This window comes from Notothenia rossii, assembly GCF_949606895.1.
Source record: "Notothenia rossii genome assembly, chromosome: 11".
NCBI classification, from domain to species: domain Eukaryota; kingdom Metazoa; phylum Chordata; class Actinopteri; order Perciformes; family Nototheniidae; genus Notothenia; species Notothenia rossii.
The window spans coordinates 45,980,552-46,004,938 of NC_136910.1; the positions used below are offsets into that span (position 1 = coordinate 45,980,552).

The 24,387-nt window shown below is 38.5% G+C and overlaps 1 protein-coding gene across 1 annotated transcript; it reads left to right on the forward strand.

Annotated features, from left to right (window-relative positions):
• Positions 1-14,997: 14,997 nt before the first annotated feature.
• Positions 14,998-22,743, forward strand: slc5a1 (solute carrier family 5 member 1). Its single transcript, XM_079657993.1, has 15 exons — positions 14,998-15,256; positions 15,946-16,017; positions 16,317-16,421; positions 16,654-16,713; positions 17,262-17,366; positions 17,465-17,570; positions 18,014-18,094; positions 18,226-18,434; positions 18,917-19,052; positions 19,157-19,264; positions 19,342-19,492; positions 19,574-19,742; positions 21,455-21,670; positions 21,794-21,899; positions 21,980-22,743. The coding sequence occupies exons 1-15, from the start codon at positions 15,119-15,121 to the stop codon at positions 22,192-22,194; spliced, it is 1,977 nt and encodes a 658-aa protein (XP_079514119.1). The 5' UTR covers positions 14,998-15,118; the 3' UTR covers positions 22,195-22,743.
• The last annotated feature ends 1,644 nt before the right edge of the window (positions 22,744-24,387 follow it).

A 24,387-nucleotide genomic window follows, 5' to 3' on the forward strand; every position in this document is an offset into this window, starting at 1 on the left:
AGCTGAAATCAACCCTTGTGACTGTCATGGGGTTGTAGAGATGTTGCCAACAATAAAATAGAAAACTACAGAATGGTAGAACGGCTGCCAAAAAAAAATCTAAATAGGAATTAATGTCATCCATTCATTTATTTGGAAGGATCAGAATGTAAGGGAAAGTTTTAGGCACAACAAGGAAACGGGTGGGGCCTTGGGTTTGCTCAGGATTGTTGTCACAAAGTGCTGCTAAGCAGCTGATGTTGAAGTAATGATAGGAAATTCACATGCGAACATTTCACATGAGTCCCTTATTGACTGGTTACTCTAAGTGAATCTGCTAGGAATGCCCAGCAACACTAAGTATGCAGAAGTACAACTGAGTTATACGACTGGGCTAAAATTCATTTTTAAGCTTGCCAACATTTAAACAGATATAAGAATGGCGAGTAAACACAGCATAAGAGCTATACTTAGTGCGACATATTCTAATAAATATTATAATATACACTGAAAACCAGCTGAACTCCAGCTGTTAAGTTGAAAAAGATAATTAAGGTATTTAATTGTGAACGACTGGATTCCCGTTAAACTGTGACGCACATGGTTAAGTGCATAAATGCTAATTAGGTTTGCATACTCGACACAGATTCACAGAGAAATTGACAGCTTGCACACTGGGGAGATTTGCATGTATGGTTAATGGAAGAAAAGCATGAGTTCAGTCTAAATTGCAAAAAATAACCAGTGGAACAGAAACATTAAAAAGGAGGTAAAGGAATAAGACTGACAATACGTTTCCCTCTACCACTTTGTATAGATTTTCTGGTGCAGAAATGATTAAATCTGTAACCTTTTGTGATAGGAAATATGATAAAGTAAAATATATTGTGTCTTTTTGCCATAAGTTTGATCAAATGTGCCCAGATATGAAATATAGGTGCCACAATTGTGGCCTGTTCATTTTACAAATCACAAGAAGATCTGAAAAATATAGATTTTTCCATTTTGGATCTTTGGAGTTCACTTGCAGCTATATCGAGGTTGCTGTAATGCTTAAGAACCCTGAACAGAATGACTTTTGTCTTCACTATTAGATTTTGGAAACATAAAAAGAGCATCAAAATATTTTAGCTGGGTCCCTGCCAAACTCAAGATTTGTCATCTTAATTAAGACATCCGATATCGAATAAGGAAAAGGGATAGAGGGCATTTCTAAAAATGTAAGTAGATCACAAACCACAGGCACAAATTGAAATTCATGGCCCTATGATGACAGTCCTGAAACAATAAATATCTATACTCCCTGGCATGTTCGATGGCTGTGTCTATTTCTAGGTCTCCTGAATCATTGAGACATTTATCTAAAAGAAAAACAAGAGAACAGAAGACGGCCATGCTACGGGCATCTACTGGAGCTTCCCGTGTTGTTGTCTAAACTAGTTTTCCCAAACCACCAACACAAAGTATAACTTATTTGCTTCAGCTGTCCTCAGCTCCCCTCTCTTTACTCCCTACAGCTGACCTCAACATTTATACTTGCCCTCATATCCCCTGGGCCTTTTCTTTTTCTCTGAGCTTGTATATCTGCTCACACCTGCTCATGGCTGTAAACCACCTGGTCGAATCAAATGGACAAGCCTTCGGGCAGATGGGAGGAAATTCCCCTAAGTCTGGCTTTCTTGGAAAAGTTTTAGCATCTCATCTGGTCTCTTATTTACTACTTCCAGTCTCCTGCATCCGACACGAAGAAGATGGTGTCTATCCTCTCGTCTCAGCACTGCTTCTCCCTCTGTTCACTGCCCAAAAACAGTAACACAAGCCGCCCTGGTCATCCTCTCCTCCTCTGACCCCTTTTACATGAGCTTAATGTTCCTCAACCCATCCTACATGAAGTCTTAAAAATATTCCCATACAGTAAGCAGACTTCACTTCTCCCCCTCCCTAACTATTGCTTCTGATCTGCTCTAGAGCTTGACTCATACCATCAACCCCTCCCTGACATCTGGCTGATAACCATCTGTCTTTTAGAGACACTGTTCTCTTTCAAAACCGTGTCTTGACCCATCTGACACCAATTATAGATGGCTGTCAAGCTTTTCGTTGGCACTATTGCTATTTCTGACTGTAGCTTTTTTTTATCTAAACTGAACTTGTAAAACAGCCATTGTAAGATTAAGGTATAAAATGTTGCCAATGTAGATTTTCTTTATTTAAATTATGTTAAAGTTAGTTATATGAAAGTCCAGTATATTGTTTTTTTACAGGGCCTTTAAAAGCCTGTATTAAGACATCCAATGAAACACAACAAGTGGCCAGTGAGCTGTTATAGCCAATATATTATTAGCGCTTTGGTCAAAGTAATTAAAATAACTGCTTTTTAAATGCCACTTGCCAAAATAACCAATTTAAACCTTCTATATAAAATCTGAGAAGATTACACAACAAAATGTCTACAGCCATGGTCAGTAGTGCTTTAAAATGTTTGCTGCTTACCTGCAAGACAATTCTAGCATATTAGCACGCTAGCATACGTTAATTAGCACTGTAGAGCTGATGGGAATTTTACAGTGATTCATCATAAATCAAAATGTGGGCCAATTCATACATTTTAAAGGAAAAGTCTGAGGTCACCATTAATCCACCCAATAGTTGTTGAGACATTTCTCTCCATCAATCAGAACTTGTTGTAATCGCTAGAGGTAAGTCCAAAGATCGCTCGAATTCATTTGGATTCATTGAAAGGAATCCACGAACCAGTACAACATTTCCTGGCAATCCAGTCTGGACCGACCATCCAACCAGGAACAATCAGAACAACTGACGGGCCATGCTATAATGCTGGCATAAGATATCTAACAATCTGCATGAAAGCATCTTGCAAACAATTTGTGGAGGATGAAAAGCCAACATGAATGGCCGAGTAACCTTCATAACAAGGGTTACTGTTGCCTGTCATCTTGAATGTACATACATTTTACAATACCAGACAAATGTGTTGTGCTGGATTAATTTATTTTCATCCACAGCCAATTTGAGGCCCTCTCTTCAGGCTCTGTTGTCATTGTGTTAGCCCTTCTTTTGTGCGAGTCGGATATACTGAAAAACTGAAGGCCCCGCAGACAGACATGCTAGTACCTTCTTCCCTCGGTCTATACACTGAACACAATCTATGTCTTTAGCACTGCTACATCACCTCCTCATACATGCATTATGATATTATAAAAAGTAGAACAATGCCTTCCCAGGCAATGTACCTGTGTTTGTTTAACAAAAGAAGCCCAGCCTGCTGTAGCCTGGATGTAATAAAAACATGGGCCAAGCTTACCTGGTGTTTGGAAATGCCTAAAGCCTTGATCAAGTGTATCTAACAGTGCTTTTGGGCCAACATTCCTGCTACATGGCTGGAATATGTAGAAAGAATCATAAAAATAAGGAAGAGGGAGTCATAAATGCATTGATTTGAGTGGAATCCAGATGACCAGGGATCAAGTTTCCTCTATTTTGAAAACAACAACTGGTGCCAATTACTTAATGTTGCAACAGTTTAACAGACCAACGCCCAAATGCATCGTTAGTCCCACCATTTTGGAAGCAACTTGAGAAAAAAATACATAAAAACGGAGACAAATAAGACAAACACATTTGTGAAACTGATTTAGTAATTTGACAATGCACAAAGACATGCTTGGAAAATACAGACACAAGCACAAGCAACACAAGCAAATAAACACCCCGACCCTCAGTAGCACTAGTGGCTACGCCTGCCAGCCTGCAAGCGGAAGTCCCACCTAAGTGCCATCTGCAGTGTGGGACGAACTGGAACATAACATGTCAGACTGATGGACGGAGATGGACGGAGACAGACAAAGAGACTCCTAGTGTACCAACAAACTGCATCATAGTTCTCTTATTGCAAATACTCATCTGTCCATCTTTACATGTTTCTTATTCCTCAACGAGAGTAACTGATTAAATAAATGTACAGAAAAATAACTTGGTGGTTGGTATGCCACTGTTATGCAGTCATGTTTATATAACATGTAGATGTACAGGTATGTACAAGTATGCAGTGTAGTTATGGTAAGCTATGTTCAAGTCTCCTGCCAATCATGGGATTAGGACAGTAGGCATTGTAGTTACAGTATCTAAGACATACTGTTTTTAACTCATATTGGTGTCTCAACAAATGGCACAAAACAATGTATATCTTGAGCCTACACTATGCCAAAGGTTAAGCCCAAACAATATTTTTGTTGGAAAGAATGTAAAGTAGTTTTATGAACAGCTTGCTCTGAATTCTACTGTAAAGCTCCTGCTCTTAGAACAGTAGAGGCAACATGGCCTTAAGTGGGGCTTTGTGCATCTGCTTTCCTAGGAGTGAACTGGTGTGCCATTTTTCCATGAACATGACCCTGATTTGCTTTGGTCCTGTAGTAAATCATTCTCATGACTGACTGCTGACTGATGTGTGCGTAAAATCAAATCAGTGGACTGTCCTTGTAATACCAGCGCAGCTCAGTGAGCGTTTAAGGCTGTGGAAGCAAAAGTTGCAATGCATCAATCACAAGTTTACTAAATGAGGGTTCTTGTGCCATTCGGATAAAGACCGGACTGGTTGAGGGACTTCTTGTTCACTTGTCCTCCTTCTCTTCATCTAACTCTACTTCCACTTTCTGTTTGGTTAACTTTGCTCTATAGCAAAAAGGAAACAACTGAATCAATGCATCACTTCAGCCAGCTGCCAAATGGTGTATTATTTTATTGTCAACTCAACATGGTTTTCTCAGTACTTTTTGTACCTCTCCAGTCTGTGGCACTTAGCCGTAAGGGCAATGAAAGATCAATAATTACTAAAACAGCTGGGCGTTGTATTATTCAGTGAAAGTTACTCAAACAGGAGTAAATAGGGCACTTGTTGGAGAATTTTCAGCAGTGTATAAAAGCGTGAATGTTTTAGTTTGTCTACGGTTCAAAAGCCAGGTGTAATAGTCTCGGTAAAACTGGCAGCAATATAGTTTGAACTGATTTGATCCCTTATTGGTCAATAAGGAATATTTTTGTAGTTAGATGACAACATTCCTCATACATACCAGAATAAAATGCACATGTCTTAGATACAATATCCGATAAATGACTTACCTTTATACATTAGTGTATTCTAATACTCATCCATATCAAGAACGCAGCTGCAACCATTTTTCAATTTATCTGCTATTTATCTCCATTTCCGTGGTGACCCTCCATTTCATGATCCCCCTAAAAGAAATGATTTATTTTCAGCCTCTGTAAGTCCTTTCGTCATATGTTCCATTACTTCAAAAAGATACGATTTCAGGAGAAGCAATCCACCTATAATTAATAGGCTTATTGGCTTTCAAATTCTTGGCAATATGCCCTCCTGCCACACTTTATTACAACCGTCTAAAAATGCCTCGAATCCTTTTTCATCATGTTAGCATTGAATTTTGCTCTTACAAACAAAACTGCATTGATACAGATTCCCTATCAAAAAATGAATTAAAAGTAAATGCTTTTTTTGTGATACTGTTGTTTGAAAATAAAATATGAAGTTTACACGAATTGTTGCCTCAAACTGTTTTTTCTTATTGCAGAGAAAAGGAGGCAGGGATTTGCTCTTTTTTTTTTATATCTTAAAATGATAAATAACTACAAAACAAGTCATTAAAATAGTCAGCTCGAAGTGGAGGAATTCTTTTATTTTCTCTGAAATTTCATAAACCAAACAATTAATTAATGGAGAAATTAATCCACATATTAATCACAACATTAAGGATTAAAGCCTTGCTGTCTAATGCATCAAGGACTACAAAAGCCCCTGATTCACTGTGTCAATTGGTCTGTTGTAATTTAACAAACAGCATTTTTTCACAGTATTCATTTTGACAAATCACAGCAGGAAAAGCAAATGTGTACCTCATAACATTTATGACAGCTGCATTCCATTTAAGTGAGTCCAGTTATTGTGATTATCAATGGCTGGTTTACTTGGACACCATTGTTAAGTCCTCGTTAACATATTGGTTCCACCTGTGCTTTTCCTGCTATGAAAACTCAAAACATCTGCTGTGAAAAAAAACTATTATGTGGGAATGTGCACCACAACAGGCAGTTACTTTTCAATTAAAGTGTTTAGCTCATGTTTATCAAAAAAGGAAAACAATTACATTAACAGTACAATCAACATCAAAATGTGTAGTCCAATACTGTACATACAAAACAAAGCTACACTGCTAAGGTTGCACAGGTAAGTTATAGATTACTTTAGAGAAGATTACGTTTAAGTAGATATTGCAGGAAATAACCAGTAATTATATGAAAATGGAATTAAATAACAGGAGATATGCAAGCTTGAGCACATTCACCTCATTGGCCTACATTTAAAGGTCCCATGTCATGGCCATTTCTACTGATCATAATTCCATTGTTGAGGTCTACTAAAATACATTTATATTGTGCAATCACATTGGTTTCTCAAACAGCATCTCTGTATAGTATGTGTATTCACTCTGTCCTAAACGGCTTGTTGGATCTCCTGCCCCCCCTCTCCCTATGAGCCCAAACAGCAAGACACAGCGAAACCCAGCCCGAACACACACACACCCGGAGCCTGGCTGGGAGTTTGTGTGTGTGCTCACACACCGACTCACAGGCTCGCCGCGTCCCGCCGTCTCAGGGAGGAGAAATCGGCGGAGCTGCAGCTGAGAAAAGATTCAGTGTATGTGTGTGAGAAATCTCCAACGAGGCGTTCTGGGGCAGCATAGACAGGTATTTTCTGTGTTAGAGTTTTACTCGCTACAAGGGGAGGGGTAATAACCGGGTAAAGCATGAAATGGGACCTTTAAAGGTCCCATTTCATGCCTTTCTGGTTATTACCCCTTGTGTGTTATGAAGGTCCCCAGAACGCCGCAGAGATTTCTCTTTTTCCATTGTTTACTTCTTGGGTATAGTCACTATACTATAGTGACGTATTTCGGGTATAGTGATGTTACGTTACGTCCGCGGAGCCGTTACGTACTTTGGACCAATCTAGGGACTTCCTCACACACACACACTCAGCGGGACGTTGTGAGGCTCGCTGCTGCGAGGAGCGGGACACTGTGAGCTGGCTCATGGTGTGGGGTTGGCGAGACACCGGGCACACATACAAACTCCCAGCCAGACTGCGGGTGTGTGTGCGTTTGGGGCTGGGTTTCGCTGTCTCGCAGACGGCCACTGGGCCATTGGGCTCACAGGGAGGAGGGGGGCAGGAGCTCCATCAAGCCGTTTAGGACAGAGAGTGAATACACATACTATACAGAGATGCTGTATGAGAAACCAATGTGAGTTTGGATAATTGCACAATATAAATGTATTTTATTAGACCTGAACAATTGAATTATGATCAGTAGAAATGGCCATGACATGGGACCTTTAAGGCCTAGGACTAAAATGAAATAGAAGAACTAGTGGTTTAAGGTTGTGTCACTATGGGTTGTCTGTAGGTACAATTTCCCTTGGGGCCTCGAAAGCAAAAGGCTAAGGAAAAGTTCCTGGGTTGCTGAAATTGGTTTAAGATGGTTGACAGACTTAATGAGACTCAAGTTATCACTTGCTCTGGCAGGTAGAGCTAGGATGAAGCAGTCAATTATCCCCTCACTGATGAAATGTCATCCTCTTCTGTGTAATGTGTGCACCTTTATTAGCCTCTATGGTTAGCTCTAGCTTCAATGCTACCATGTCACTCACACAGGTAAGTCGGAAAGTCTTTCTTTAGCTCTCTTATATAGGAAGTTCATTAAGTAAGTTGTGTCTCACCTGTAGCATGTACCCGTGTGTAAATAGCAGCTAGAAGGGTTCAGGCTTCAGTCCTGTCAGGCTCTTTCTTGGAACCAGGTCGTTTTGGGAAACAACAGCATTTCTTTTAATTTGCTTGTATTAGCATCCTCTTAGCTATGTTGATTTCTTGACTGGTTTCGAAGTTGACTTTGCTGGTAACAATAACAAGGGGTTTGGCGACGTTTTCCACTTGTTTTTACTAATATTAGCAGTGCTTGAATTGGGCCGGTACTCACCGGTACGCAGTACCGGCACTTCTGATTTTTACCCATGTGGTACCGGCACTTCTTACTGAGTACCGGCAAGGTGCCGGTACTCAGTAAAATGCCGGTACTCAGCCGCCGGCAATATACGTATATATTGTAAACGCAACGCAGCGCAAATGTGGGTCTGACTCTGCCTCACAGAGGGTGACTGGCTGTCTACATGACGTGGCCTGCCGACATTGCCACTTTCATACAGATCATACTAATGCCCTCGATTGGTCTCTGTGTGTCATTCAAGCTCGGGAGGGTGTGTGTTGGTGTATGTGTGGCGCGAGCGAGCGAGAAAGCGCGCGCACCGGTTACGTGTATTGTTGTTAGCATCTGGTGCTAGCTAGCTGCGCTAACGGATACAAGGAGCTTTTTCAACAACAAGGTGGAGGGAAAGTCCTTTGCTGTCAGACTGAGAGGCTGATAACTACAGCTCTGGTGAGGTAAATTACTCTCTGAGTCTTTAGATAGTTAACTTAGTTTAAGTTATCTCAGTGGGTCTCAAACGGTTCGGTCACCATTTATGTAAACACATATTTCCATTTGAGGGGGTAGTGATTAGTAAAATATGCATGAATAATACAATCAAAATGTTAACTAGGTGAAAATAGGTAAGATAAACTTGCTGAGAGCTAAAACTAGTCTTTGCTGTTGCCTCAAAGAGGAGCAGGGGGGAGAGGAGGGAGACAGGAGAGGCCGATTCAGGAGCCCAGACACACTCACAACTATAAATGAACCAAAAACAAATACATAAACAAGTTTCAATGTTTTTTCATATTGGATATTGTATGTTATTGGTTATGGCCATTTACTTATGATTTTATGATTATTTAAATGTATACATTTTTGTTTCATATGGGTGTAGTCTCTTTATTTCCCCTCAAAATGCACCAGATTGATGCATTTAAGTCCAACATTTAAAAAAAAATCTTACCGGAGGAGCATGCCCCCGGACCCCCCTATAGGATTTGAGGCCCGGCCCCACTGTTCCCGAATAGATTTGCAATTTTTTTTAAATAGTAACCCATCTCCATATGTTTCTTTTTGGGTTGTAGATTTAAACTAGAGGGCTATCACTTTGTGCAGCAACGCTATTGACAAATAAATCCAGCAAAATGGCACAAAAAACTGGTAGTGGCCTCAGGGACGAGGAGTCATTTAACCAGCCAGTAGGAGTCAAGCTTTACTTTCTTTTATATCCATAAAGAAAAAGTAAATCTGTTTACAGTTGTTTCATTATGGATGTTGAGAGGTATCCATATATCTTCATTTTGCTCTCAAAGTGCACCAGATTGATGCATCTAACTTCAATATTTAAAAAAGAAATGTTCCCGGGGGAGCATGCCCCCGGACCCCCCTAGACCAGAGGGTGTCAGGTCCACTCCCCACTTATAAAAATAGCACTTTACCACTGCACCCCCTCTAATCTCAGATGCCCCCTGAGTCATTTTGTTTAAGTACAGTGAGCCTTTCTAAAATATACAGTAAAGAGACAAACCCACCAGCATTATAGGATATACTATGACTTTGTGCCAAATACTTGTTGCTGATTTAGAGTACTGGCACCTTTTTTATTCCAATTCAAGCACTGAATATTAGCTATACATTGATCTCAATCCTAATAACAACACGGGAAGGAGGAGATGATCAACATCCCTGTATTTCAACTGGACTAAGGCTTAATTAGCTTGATAGATGTGGGGCTAATTAGCAAACAAGCTACACATGGACAGATAATAATAAAGGAAAGCTACAAACTACACTCCCTTAAGGAAATATAACCAGCTTACTTGCCCCATCTGCTGTTGTGAATGTGTACTACAGGTGAAATTAACACTTTCAGAACAGAAAAGCGACCTGTCTGCTACGGTATCGTTATTTAAATGATTTTACTGACAACACCCATTGACAAATTCAAATATTATATATCAATTGGGTCTTACTCATTGGAAATAAATTACACAGGCCTACTAAATCGAATGCTATTTTGCTTTCGAACAGTAGCCTGCATCAACTGAAAGATGACCTCTGACCTACATTTAAACATACAAAATGTAGGATAGTTTATTTAAAATGTCCAATCTATGAGTATTTTTGTTATGTAAGCTAATCTATTTTGTGCTGCAACAGCTTTTTTATTTTATTTTTGCTGGCGTCACAGTGATGCACCATTTATTCAGGGTTGTGCCTAAGTGCCACCTTGTGGCTAACATATCCTTATAGTTGCTGTTGTGAAAATGAATAGTGCATGTTGAACCTTGAGTTTTTTTTACACACAAAAGATACACGGTTCTCCTGCAATATTGACTAATGAAAGCAAGACTGTTTTTTTGTTTGGATTTGACTGTGTGCTGTTCATCCTGCATTTAACATAGTTTCATGGCAGGAAAGGCCAATAACATTATTGATGACTTATTTCCAACAATTTCTAATTTGCAGCAATTGACAACTTTACTATTTACACCTGTGTTCGACAAGTCAAAAAGGCTAGTCACCAGATCTAAGAAGTTGTTTCCTCCAGTTTCTCTTACCCTCACTGTTAAGGGTGAGTAGCTGCATGTAACCCTCAGATAGAGAAAGCTTAGGCTCAGCACATGCCTGGGAGCTGAAAAAGGGCCGATAAACACCAGCGTTCCAGCTCCCACAATTCTGCTCACAAAAACCCAGCGTGATCAGAGAGAGGGTGCATTGTGGTTTTGACGTATAGGGGAGCCTCGCTTATAATGACTGCAGAGGGGCTGTCTGCAGGTTCCAGCTGATCACCTTGAAGCACCTCTTTCACCCGTACGTCTAACATCCTTTATAGCATCAACAGCTCCCTGGGTGAAAGGCCTGCATTCTTTGCCATGGCTTGTGGCTACAATGTTCCTCTTATACTGAATATGGAACAGTGCCCAGAGATGCTGTTGTGATTACACTCTTCAACTAATGCACATCAATTATGCTGGCCAACAACTGAACTCTGCCACAATCGTCTTTATTCCGCATTTACTGTAGGGTAGATAAGACCAATCATTATGTCAATATATTCATTAATACAGGCTATTTAGTTTATTTTTTTAATTGATTATTTAAACTACAATCTTTATTAGCCGTTTTTGTGTGCGTAAGATTTATCAAAAATAAATTGATGAATTCCTTAACAGACTTCTGTTAGCATCATACACATGTCCAGCTGCAGGTTAACATATATGCAGACACCTTTTGATTCTTCCAGATATTTACAGCAGGTTTTGTTGAAAACCTAGTTTATGAAGTAACATTGTTCAATTTTCTGTAATCGATTAGCTGTATACCAATGATTGATTGAAATGTGTAACTACATTCAATGATCATGTCTATGTAGTATCTTTGTTTCCTAATGTTTTACTTGATGGAAATGTGGACAAAGCACAATATGAAACTCTCACCAACCATGTTAATGAAATAACTGTTCATAAGTCTGTGTTTTGAGGTCATGTGCCTGAGTCTCCTTAATCATAGATCTGATCTGTGTCTGTGTTGACCGCAGAACACTCACTGCTCTGTTTGCCAATGCAACTACAGTATGTACTTTCCCACACTATGCAGACCACGGGGAATGGATCCTGCAAGAGATCAATGTATTGCACTAATCTGCAGTGCTTGTTTGTGGTCTTGCTATACTGATGTGTGTTTTAAACACTTACAATAATTCTAATGATCAGATTTTTGTCTTGGGAAACGGGTTAGTAAATAATAATAAATAAACTGGGCCACACAAAAATCCAAATAGGGTTTAATATCAGGACTGAAATCAGCAAGTGTGACCGAGCCTTAATCCCACAGAGCACTGGCCTCATTCCAGTGATTGATTTTCATTCAAGTTAATATTGATTGTCCTCATTTAGGGGTTTCAAGCAGCCATTTGTAACAGCAGCAGTCTGATAACTCTCCTATATAACTCCCTTACATCTCTTCCTCTCCTCACCATCCAGGGTGTTTCTGAAGAAGTCCTGTGGTGGTTGTTGTAATGTAGTTTTTTTATTTTTTAAGCCTTTATGATGTGGAAGATTGACACAGAATTGCATAGCTTTGGCTCCCTGTTACCCATTATTATTATACATATCTAAAAGAATACATATTTTAATTTGAGTATTGTGTGTACAATAAATCGCTTTTATTTTATTTTGTAACACATTAGCAGATTACAATTATAATTTGTCTTTATGCCAGAGCATTAACTAGAATAATTGTTTTCCTTTTTTCTCCTTTCTTCCCCCATATCATCAGCTGTGACAGAACACTATAGCCTTGGACATGGATGTCAGCATTATAATAATACATAAAGCAGCAAGCATCAATTCATTGAATCAAAGCCATCTAAAATACTGGGACACAAGTGGTGAGAGTGCACAGACGTTGGAGGTAGGTTGGTATTTAAAATGTGGTTTGAATTAGATTTTGTGGCAGTAACAGCTGGATTTAAGAGTAAATCAAATGTAGTCAGATTTGAAGAGACAGAGCTGCAAGACTAGGTATACCTGATGCAATTGAATAAAACAGCCTTCAATAATCCAATCACTGCTTACTGAGTGCATACTGATGGGTTTTAGGCGATTAATGCTTTAGGCTATGTAAGTTAATTGATCTCTTAATCACATTAGGTTATAATTAGGATAAGATGCACTTACTATATGGTCATTGGTACTTAGGTTGTGTACAGAGATACAGCTTGGTTAAAACCAAATTGGTGTTTTCTGGGTGCTGAACCTGTAACCACATTTGTCTCAGTGAACATTAACTTAATTATCACAGTCACTTTGTTAATCCTACATTTAAATATCAAGATTGCTGGCTTGCTGTATTTTCCTTTTGCCAAGGCCACAATCCACTGTATGCTGTAACCCTGGGTGAGCACCCATCACCATGGTAAAAACATGAAATGTCTCTATTTCTTGTTAATATGTAAGGTCATGTGCACACAAACATAAGTGTTTTCAATCCGTCTGGCTGATTACACCTCCAGTCAGGTTGAAGCTGGGTGGAGCTTTGTTGGAGATAACGTGACATCACTACATTGTATAAGGTAATGATCATGCTGTAACAAAACAGGATGGGAGCTGTCAATCATGCAGTCTGTCCACACAAAAAAGGTTTAAAAAGACAACATGAGTGGACTACTTGGACAACATAGGAGTGAGGAACCAACTGTGATTTGAGAAGTACTCAACCCTTTTACCGAGTTTAAACTGTTGCACAAATCAGTGTACAAATACTGTTTAAAGTAAGATGCATTATTTAGAAATTGTAATTAATAATAATACAACATTTGCATCAACATAGTAAATGGTTAAAGTATCAAAAGTTAAAGTACTCATTATGTAGACTGGCCTATTACAGAATATAAATGATATGATGAAGTAATCCACCATAACACACGAGTTGTGTATCTGTTGATTTCATTTTGTTTTATTATTTTGTATGTATTTGAAATGGTAGTGCAGTATAATAACGCATAAAGTGTCAAGTTTACCCAAGCACAGTACTTTGGTTGATATACTCAAACATTTTGAAAGAAATATATTTTATACCACAGTCGACCCCTAAATATCTGTATGAGCTCATAGTTGGCTGAACCCGAGGTTAGTTTCACTGTAGAGACACCTAGTGACTTCTTACTGTACTTACTTACATATTTTTTAGTGATCCTTTATTTTTCAGGGATCATACATATATAAAATGATGATGAATGTAGAAACTTGTCATTTCCTTAGCTCCTTTCTTCCAACATGATCTGTTAGACTAATAATGAACACAAATAAACAATCGTGTCTTTAAGGGAAAAGTGTTATATTTAGTATTCACTGTGGGAAGCAGGGTTAAGATCCTCTTTTGTATGCGACTTACAGTAAATGAGAACATATTTCCTTGTTCATAGAAAAATAAATGTCAAATATTAAACGAAATAAATCTTAATATTTACATTCTAAAGTTTACAAGTCATTTATGCCTCTCCCTGGATTACTCTTGCTAGTGTTAGTTAAATAAATAGCAAACGTTTGCTTGGTTAGGCTACTCAACACATATATAGGATATTCCTGTTTTACTTATTAACAGAGGTTTCAAAGTCAGTCTGAAGGGGCAGTGAGAGGTCGGAGAGAGCTTAATGTGTTAACCAGAGAAATCTTATTTCCTTCAGGAGGAAGCAGTTTGGAAAAAGTACTCATGTCTTTTAAGTGTAAGTAAGTGGAGCTCTATCAGTGTAGTCAAATTCATATATCAGATATTCCACTTATAGCCCAAATGTATAAACAGCTAAAGATATATAGGCAAATGGTCCCTTTCAGAACACAATTATTTAATATAATAAATGATGTAATTTTTGCTTAATCACATAAGAAGCATTTTAAACGTATCACTGGCATAGGTGGAGTACATTTTAACTACTTTATATACTGTTGGATGGTTCAATTTGTTATTTTTCTATCTTTTAAAAAAAAAAAAAAATCTTCTAAATTGTAATATAGAGCTTTGGCTCTGGTGTTATATTTGCTATTGTGTCCGTTTAAATTGAACTGAATATATTTGCAGTGCTCATGTGGTCCGTTGTCTAAAAAAACCACTTGTTTCTTTACTTGAGGTATTTCCTTGTGGGTTGATCATTGACAACACTTTTTGTTTGCTGAAAGGTGAAACATGTTTTTTTCTACAAACCCCTGCCATGTATCAGCAAGGTTAATCAGAGCATCTAGATTTTAACTAAATACACTATCTGGTCATTTATTAGATAAGCAAACTCTACCGCTACCGCCCCTTTATCTTTCTACACACACTGTCTTTCTTTCGCTCTCTCGCTCTCTCTCACACACACACACACACACACACACACACACACACACACACACACACACACACACACACACACACACACACACACACACACACACACACACACACGCACACACTCACACACGCACACGCACACCTCAGCATGGCAGCCAAAGGTACATAAGTGTCTGTGCAGGTGATTCAGTCAAAGAGGAGCGACTCCAGCAACAGTCCTGTTCTCTGTTAAGCTTCTCAGCAAAATGTCTACGGATTATTTGGGCTTCTCCTTAACGAGGAGCAATGCGAGAAATGGCACGGCCGGCGTGGCTCTTAACAATGCTGCAGATATCTCCGTTATTGTGATTTACTTTGTGGTTGTGATGGCTGTTGGAGTGTGGGTGAGTTCATTTCAGTTGCCCTTTAAATCCTTCTTCTCAGTGAATAGGAAACACTTCAACAGTTTTATAGTTGTGAGAGTTGCTTTACTTAAATAAGAATAAATATGTCTTTATTAAGCCACAAGAAAAAACATAAATATATAAATGTTTGTTACATGTTGGAGAATTCAAGAATATATTTATTTGCATTCTGAAATAAGAGGTTTTAGACCTCTAACCAGCAGAGACCTTTACAGCAGCATTTAAGAGTAAATTATATGTAATCTAGTTGGTTCATATTGTGCAATCACAGCAGTATAATTGTATTGCCGATCAGAGTACATTTTAATTTCAGAATGCATATTTATAGATAGATTAATGAAGAGCAAAGCAAGATTTATATTTCACAGTTTATTTCAAACATGTAATTAATTATTTTTAAAAAGACAAATAAAATCAACAGCAGACTCTAAGTATACAAATTCACATGCAACAAATAACTATGTCATGTCCAAAAAGGTGTAGGAAGAATTATACACTTACTGTGATATTGGGAAGTTGTAGAAATATGTTTATTTCACTCTTTGTATCACTTTTAACAGCTGTACATAACACAAAATGTAATCATTAACAAATATACCTGAAAAATAGAGTCTGTTGCTGTTTTTTGCTGTTTTAAGGATTTTTTAAATGTTCTTCTTCTGTTGCAGGCTATGATCCGCACCAACCGAGCCACAGTCGGTGGTTTCTTCCTTGCAGGGAGGAGTATGGTGTGGTGGCCGGTGGGTATCTCATGTTGACATGTTTTATATTGTTTAATGAAATATATATATTATATGTACTATAATATATCACCTCATGTTATATAGAGTAATGTGGAGTAAATCACTTATTATTCAAGCAGAGGCAAGATTAAAACAATGTATTTATGTAGCACATTTCACAGCCAAAGCAAACCTGAAGTGTATTACAGATGATGATGATAAAAGAAATACAGACAGACAGGCATTACATCAGTACAATTATCTGAAAACCAAAAAATGATGTAAATGATTTATGCATATAACTCTGCACTCCACAGATTGGAGCATCACTGTTTGCCAGCAACATTGGCAGTGGTCACTTTGTAGGAATCGCTGGGACTGCTGCAGCTTCAGGCATCGCTATTGGTGGATTTGAATGGAATGTGAGTAATAATATCTGATGTGTAACATTATCTCCTCTTAAACATACGTATTTCTAACCTGTGACAGATACTATCAGTTATCTCTTTGAGGTGAGCTGATTGGTGAAGATTATCATGGGAGGTCCGCCCTGCAGATACAGGGAGGAAACAGAAGTCAACTTTATCTTTATAGGAATATTTGAAGGAAATGGTGCATTGGTTATTTATTGTTGTGCATTTTTGTCTCTTTTAGGCTCTTATTGTGGTCGTCATTCTGGGATGGATCTTTGTGCCCATCTACATCAAAGCTGGGGTAAAGGAAACACACAGGCCACAAAACACTTTCTTTTTTACTGTATACATATACGTATGTATTCACTTCAACTGTTAGAGTATGCATTCATAATCATGGTAAACATGTATTTATTTACTTAATTTACAGTTTAATCATTCAAGGAGACTTAACATGAAACCCCCTTCTTTTCCAGTGCTTTTGAATACATTTATTTTGGTATCTGCCTACTAATAAAAAACCCCAGTAAGTTTATTGTGGTTTTCCGGAAAACAAAATAACCTTTACAATTTCTCTTGCAAGACAATCAGAAATGGAGCTGAAAGTAACAACCACTAACACAGAGACTTTCATTCAAAGGTTAAATACAAGTATATTCTGACAGACCATAAAATGTGTCATTTGTATGAAAACCAATTTTGATGGAAACCCAAAACTACAATATCAAACTTGAAATGTATGTCCTCTTTAAGTTGAAAGTGGCCCTGCAAAATAGCAGTTGAAAGTCATAAAGACAGCAACAAAAAAGTAACTCAAATCAAAACCTAATTTATTATGGATGTGTTTAGGTGGTCACCATGCCGGAATACCTGAAGAAGAGGTTTGGAGGACAGAGAATTCGCATCTACCTCTCTGTGCTGTCCCTCTTCCTGTATGTTTTCACCAAGATCTCAGTAAGTGTCCACATCATTAGTGATTATCTCTATGTCAACGAGATGTACGTTATTGATTGAAATAATGCGTTTTCTCCTCTCCTCTTCTCTCCACTCAGGCAGACATGTTCTCTGGCGCCATTTTTATCAACCAAGCTCTCGGGCTGAATATCTACCTGGCTGTTGTCATGCTACTTTCGATAACAGCCCTGTACACAGTCACAGGTATGTCCCATCAGGATGCATTCACTTTATTTTCCATTGCACTCACTTCATAAATGAAACCCAGAATTCTTATCTACCTAACAAAGTGGTGCTACAAGTGCAAAGTCTTCTCCATTTACCTTATATGGAGGTGTAGATACACACCCACACACTCGCTCTCTCTTCCTGTCTCGTTGATCAGTTGTGTGTTACTGCTTAATTACCCATCAACTGTGATAAACTGGAAATGGCCTTCTGTTGGTTGCTGGTTGCTGTTTTGTAATAATGCATACACACCTCAACTTTAGCTGTAAAAAGACTTGGAATAGTGCCTACATACTACAGCTTAACACCTAATACCCAATTTGCAACAATGGATCAAATCATGTACTAAGTTCTCTCCATAAAGTCACAATTAGGGACAATAAAATGTGATCACTTTGAAAAAAGATATTTGATCTCAGGTGGATTGGCTGCAGTGATCTACACGGACACCTTACAGACTATCATCATGGTTGTGGGATCATTCATCCTTATGGGCTTTGGTAATATGGTATTTTAAGTTTTTAAGTTTCTTATATGTTTATAGTTTCCATTTTGACTATAAAAATCGTCCTTGTGAAATCAAGTGTTGGAGTAAAAATGATTCATAACGTTATTTTACACCTATGTGCAGCTCTCAATGAGGTGGGAGGTTATGAACAATTCCAGATGCGCTACATGGAGGCCGTCCCTTCTGTAACAGCTAACATCAGTGCGAGCTGCTTCGAGCCTCGGGCCGACTCCTTCCATATTTTTAGGAATGCGATCACAGGAGACCTGCCATGGCCCGGCCTTGTGTTTGGACTCACCATTCAGGCCACCTGGTACTGGTGCACAGATCAGGTCAGTCCAGCAAACAGGCCGCACTGTTGGGCATTTGCTCGACCACAATCCAGGGTCGTAAACACACACACAGACAGAGACTCTTTCAATTGATTGTACCTATTTGTGTACACATTATTGTGCTTTTATCTTGCCTGTTTTTGCCAGGCTCACTCGAGCGCTCTTAAGGTGGCCTGCTGTATGAGGAGAGACATGCTTTTAGTTAGACCTTACAGCCTCAGAGACTGAGATAAGATTTACAGGCAGATTGTTGCTGGATCTCAGAGAAGAGTAGATGATGATTTAAATGTTGACATCGAGCACATATGAGATGAAGTCAGCCTATAAAGTAAAATACTATCAGCAGCATATCCATTGAACCTAAATCTAATTATTTCCATCCGTTATGACTTTTTTCAAATCTACTTACTCAACCTATTTATCCATTGTATCTTTGCACCACTGATCTTTCCCATTTGTGACGTGTTTTCTCGTTCCTGTAGGTGATTGTTCAGCGCTGTCTCTCAGCTAAGAATTTATCTCACGTTAAGGCAGGCTGCATCTTGTGTGGCTACCTGAAACTGCTGCCTATGTTTCTCATGGTTTTCCCCGGTATGATCAGCAGGATCCTTTACACTGGTGAGTATGTGACTGACATATTTAGGCTCAAGAAGATGAAAGTATTGCAAACATAAATATGGATTTAAATATGTCTTAATGACTTATTGTTCATGTAATTCTAGACGAGGTGGCATGTGTGGACCCGATTGAATGTCTAAGATACTGTGATGCCAAGGTGGGCTGCACCAACATCGCTTATCCTAAACTGGTGGTGGAACTCATGCCCAATGGTGGGTGGCTAAAGACATTTATCTTATGATCTGAAAATATCGGTATTCCCGAAATGAATTTTTTTAATCTGCTTCAGGTCTGCGAGGTCTCATGCTGTCCGTGATGATGGCCTCTCTGATGAGCTCACTCACCTCCATCTTCAACAGCGCCAGTACTCTCTTCACAATGGACATCTACACTAAGATCCGCAGCTCAGCCACTGAAAAGGAACTCATGATCGCTGGGAGGTAAAACACAATTGGGGGGTTTGTTTATTATGATTTCTGATGATGAGAGATATCATACATGCCTCACTGTCTTTGATTTAGAGTGTTCATCGTGTTCCTGATTGGTGTGAGCATTGCGTGGATCCCCGTGGTGCAGGAAGCCCAGAGTGGTCAGCTCTTTGACTACATCCAGTCCATCACCAGCTACCTCACTCCACCTGTTGCAGCTGTCTTCATGCTTGCCATCTTCTGCAAACGCGTCAATGAGTCTGTGAGTATCCACTTCAATCTCCTTTTTTTTACATATTTCAATTTTAAGAATACTCTTCTGCATGCTCCATATAAACAAGACAACTAACCTACAGCCATGTTAGCAGCATTGTCAAGGTGTAACTCCGCGCAGTGCTGTGAGTGCTAATGTCAGCATGCTAACTTGCTCACAATGACAGTATCGACATGCTGATGTTAAGCAGGTAAACTGTTTATGTAAACCATTTTAGATTAGTGTGTGTCATGCTTATTCTGGCTAATTAGCACATAACACAAAGTGAAACTGAGTCTTGTCATTTTCTGTGACTATTTTATGAGATATTATTTAAATATAATAATAATTTTAATAATAATTTTAATTTGTATAGCGCCTTTCAAGAGACCCAAGGACGCTTTACAATGGGAAACAAAACAACAAAATAATAATAGTCACAACAGTCCAGCTTATTGTTAATGGAAACCAAAATATTGAACAAATTGACATTTTTATCCGATAATGGTACTAGTCGTATTATTTAGAAATCTATAAACTAATTTCTATTTATCCAATTACAATTCATATTTCACTCAAAGCCACAAATGTGAACTTTGTCATGCTTCAGGCACCAGGAACGTACCAATTGGCATGGCACTCCCTTCAATAGTCTTTGAGATATTTCAGTGTTTAACCAAATGGTGGACAACCCGGCAGATGTGACCTTTCCTTAGAGCCATATCTCTAGCCTGGATAAAAAGGCGTTGAGTGTTTTAAAGTGCAGTCTTTAATAAAGTTATTATGTAATTAGCCAAAGGTCTCTGGCAACATCTTTTGTTTTACTGCTCTCGGACTTCTTGGGAAATGTGGTTTATCATGACCTTAACGCAGTTGAATCAACATCTGTCATATGATCTGAAAAAGTGGGGGTGGGGTCAAAATACTCTAAAGGTGTCATGAACATGGACCAACTGTTGAAATGGTTCTTATTCTCACGATTGTCCCATTAGCTTAGCCAAAGCACTGAAGTCATGCACACCATCATCAGATTTCTCATCAGACTATTAACACAAGCCAGTGAGGACTGTTTTATAATATGACAAGCTCACTCTGAATTATGCTGCTGCTTTACTTTCTCTGCTCATTTCTTCTTCCTGCCCATGATTTCTTCTCGATTTCTATTTGCAATCTGCATTATGTATATTTCATAAATCTGTTTTATGTGACTGCTGGATGCACCTTTATCTATCCTGTGCCCAAAAGTATTCTTTTTCATTAGGATTCATTTAGTTGAGTTGACACGTTGGTTCCAGACTGAAATATCTCAACAACTTCTGGATTGATTGCCATAAAATTTGGCAGTAACATGAATTGGTCTCCAGAGAAAGAAGCCTACTGTCTTTGCTGACTTTTCCTTTTGCACTCTTTTTCTTTTCCTTTAGATTAAATCTTGTGAACACATTCACATCCCCATCTGGATTAAATGTAATCATGTCCATATATCAGCATTAGGTTATGATTTGTTTTATTTTGTGCCAAAATCTTTAGTTTATGGTCAAATACCTTTATATATGTTTGTCATAATAAAACAATTGTTAGCAACACATTCAACTAAGAGTAAGTGTGTCACTTGCTATAAAATCAGCATGTTAGCTTTGTCATTGTGTCATTGCTAGATAGTCATGCCAATACTTATTCAATACTCAGACTGAACGTTTTCCTTTTTCTTCTTTCCTCAGGGTGCATTTTATGGCCTCACGATTGGCTTAGTTATCGGCCTCTCCAGAATGATTGCAGAGTTTGCTTTTGGGACAGGCAGCTGCGTTGAACCCAGTAAATGTCCCACCATCATATGTGGAGTCCACTACCTCTACTTTTCCATCATCCTGTTTGTTGTCTCCTGTATCCTCATCGTGGGAATCTCTCTTGTGACCAAGCCCATCGAAGACAAGCATGTATGTGACCGCTTGCGAAATGAGAATAGATACATAATTAATAACTCCCAAACATCACTGGAAGTCCCTGCAAAAACCAACCTTATAAATAATTTGTTTCAACCCATGTGTTGTGTTATCTAGTTGTATCGACTGTGCTGGACTCTGAGGAACTGTACTGAAGAGAGGATTGACATTGAAAAGGACGATTGGATCGACAATCAAGAGTCAACCAAAATGGAGATAGATGGTAATCAGCAGACATTGAATATAAACACATACAAACACACATGCAGATTTGCTTCATCACCTTTGTTCTTTCCATCACAGAGCCCAAGGAGAATCCTGGCTGCTGCAAGAAGGTAGTGATGAGTTTCTGCGGCCTTGAGCCGACAGATGCGCCCAAGTTGAGTGCAGAGGAGCAGGCGGAGCTGCAGAGGAAGCTCACAGACACCACAGAGAAGCCTCTATGGAGGAACGTCGTCAACGCCAACGCCATCATCCTCCTTTGTGTGGCTGTTTTCTTTCATGGTTTTTACGGTTAAAGAAACTCCATTGACGCAAATGCTCTTGGATAAATTATATTTAAGGGACAGGATTTTTATATGATTGTAAATTATGAACGCATAAATGAACTGTAACCTTGTAACATGAGATAATGCATTGGCAGACTTCTATACTGGATCATTTTTACTGTATGCATGCCATGTATGACAAATGAACGTCTCGAGGACACAATATTTATTTTTGTTAAATGTGTTCCTGTCTAAAACTGTTAAAGTATTTCACTTTACCGACTGTAGATCTGGACATTTTTCCAGGTTTTTCATTTTGGAAACTTGGAAAATTCTAAATTGGGAATACAAATGCTCCTTTATGGCTTGATTAACTTTCTGGTTTAAATATTAAGAGACACTGATTGACTGGTTTGTATGTGTTTTTAAGTTCACATGCTCAACATAATGCCAATTTGACCTTTTTTCTCATTTTCTGTGCTCAAAGTCTACAAATGCTGTCACTTGTTAAAGCATCTATATGTTGTTTTAGGTGTTAATGAATAATAAACATCTCAGGGGAAATGGTTGTGAACTCCACAGTTTGACTCTCTTTGCTTCCCTCTCCTGGTTCATTGACTAGTTTGCACTTTATTTTATTGCACATTCAATTTTCTGGTTAAGTCTGCTCTTACTGAGGTATGCATGTTATGTACTTGGTAAATAAATTCTGAAACGTCACATAATAACTTTTTAATGTACTGTAAGTCGTTCTCATTGTCACTCACTTATCCCTCTCTTATCACTAACTCTGTGGTTAATGTGCACCAATGTAGGCCTTGACTATGTGCACTGCTGTTAAATGATTTATGATTTCTGCCTTGGACTTACATGCTTTGTTCTCTGCTGTTGTATTCTCTTCTATGACTGCCTTTTTCTCTAGAAGCTGCATATGACTTGATATCTGACTGAATTATACGTCTTGCAGTGATTTTGCTCACCCCAGCCAGTGACTAAGTGCAACAAACCACAGTCAAAGGTCTTAGGCATGTCTAGCTCTCTGCAGTCAACAGAGAGATAGAGACCAAACTCCATCTGTCGGCCATCATTAGCCACAGTGATGAGTAATGAAGACACAATATTGTGAATTCTTTTTAAATTTCTAACAAAGTTAATCTGATAGATAGTAGAAGAATAAAAACAAACAATTTGCTGACAATGTCGTCTGGCCACTCTAAGATATTTTGAAATATGGAGAAAGCATTTTTCTTAAATGAAGGGAAAACACAACAAATCAAGATACAATATTTATACGACACAGTGGCCCCCTAGTGGCACAGTGGCCTCATTACAACAAATATGTGGATAGTTACTCAGTCTATGGCTCTCTGGCTTAAGTTAAACCCATCCAAGAAGGGTGTTGTGATGGTGTGATGTCCATAAAGTAACATGCCAACCATTATTATTGTATCTGTGCAGTGGGCTCACAGAAATAGAGAGAAAGGATTTTTTAAGTATACATGTTGGACTTTGTGTGAGTATGGATGTCTTCCTGTCTTTGTACAAATAAAACCAATAAAAACGGCCAATGTTTGGTCAAGCATTTTTTTTGTAGAATATGTGACATAGCATATTTCAAATTATTCTAATGAAATAGGTTTTTGCTTGAAAAAACATGACAACTGTTACCAGTGTTCGATTCCAACTTTAAATTCCAAGTATCTCCATTTTCTTTAAAAGCACCATACCATTTCCTTCAGCCTTAGCACCTCAGCTGACAACTGGCTCACAAGGAAGTAGAAACCATTCCTTGTTGAAAGAAGTACTGTAAGCTTCAGGGCATGTTGTGCTATCACTGTCCATGAGACAGGTCTTTTTGCAGCTCAACAATTACATATGTCTTCAGTTCCTTATTCCTCCCTCTGAACTGCACTTCACCCCTTCAGACTGTAATGGGGAAATTATTTAAGCAACAAACAAATTGAAAAATTTAAAGATTCACTTCACTGTAAACCTAGCTCATGGCCAACTGAGTTCACTTGGCCATAGAACCTCCCACACACTCACATGTTTGTGATGTTTTGGTCTATTGACATTTGCAAAATACATCATAATAACAGCTCTCTTGGTCTTCCTAAACAAAAACTATTCGCATTCCTGCAAGTTCTTTCCATGTATGTTCTTACATTGTGAAAGTAGGGGTTAGCTGTAGGCCTACCCCATTATTTTCAATAATTAATCATT

Excerpts from the sequence above, each read along its gene's own strand:
- slc5a1 (XM_079657993.1), top strand. The coding sequence starts at position 15,119 with ATGTCTACGGATTATTTGGGCTTCTCCTTAACGAGGAGCAATGCGAGA. Across the intron at positions 16,714-17,261 it reads CCATCTACATCAAAGCTGGG|GTGGTCACCATGCCGGAATA; the intron begins GTAAAGGAAACA and ends GGATGTGTTTAG. Across the intron at positions 19,743-21,454 it reads GCAAACGCGTCAATGAGTCT|GGTGCATTTTATGGCCTCAC; the intron begins GTGAGTATCCAC and ends TTCTTTCCTCAG.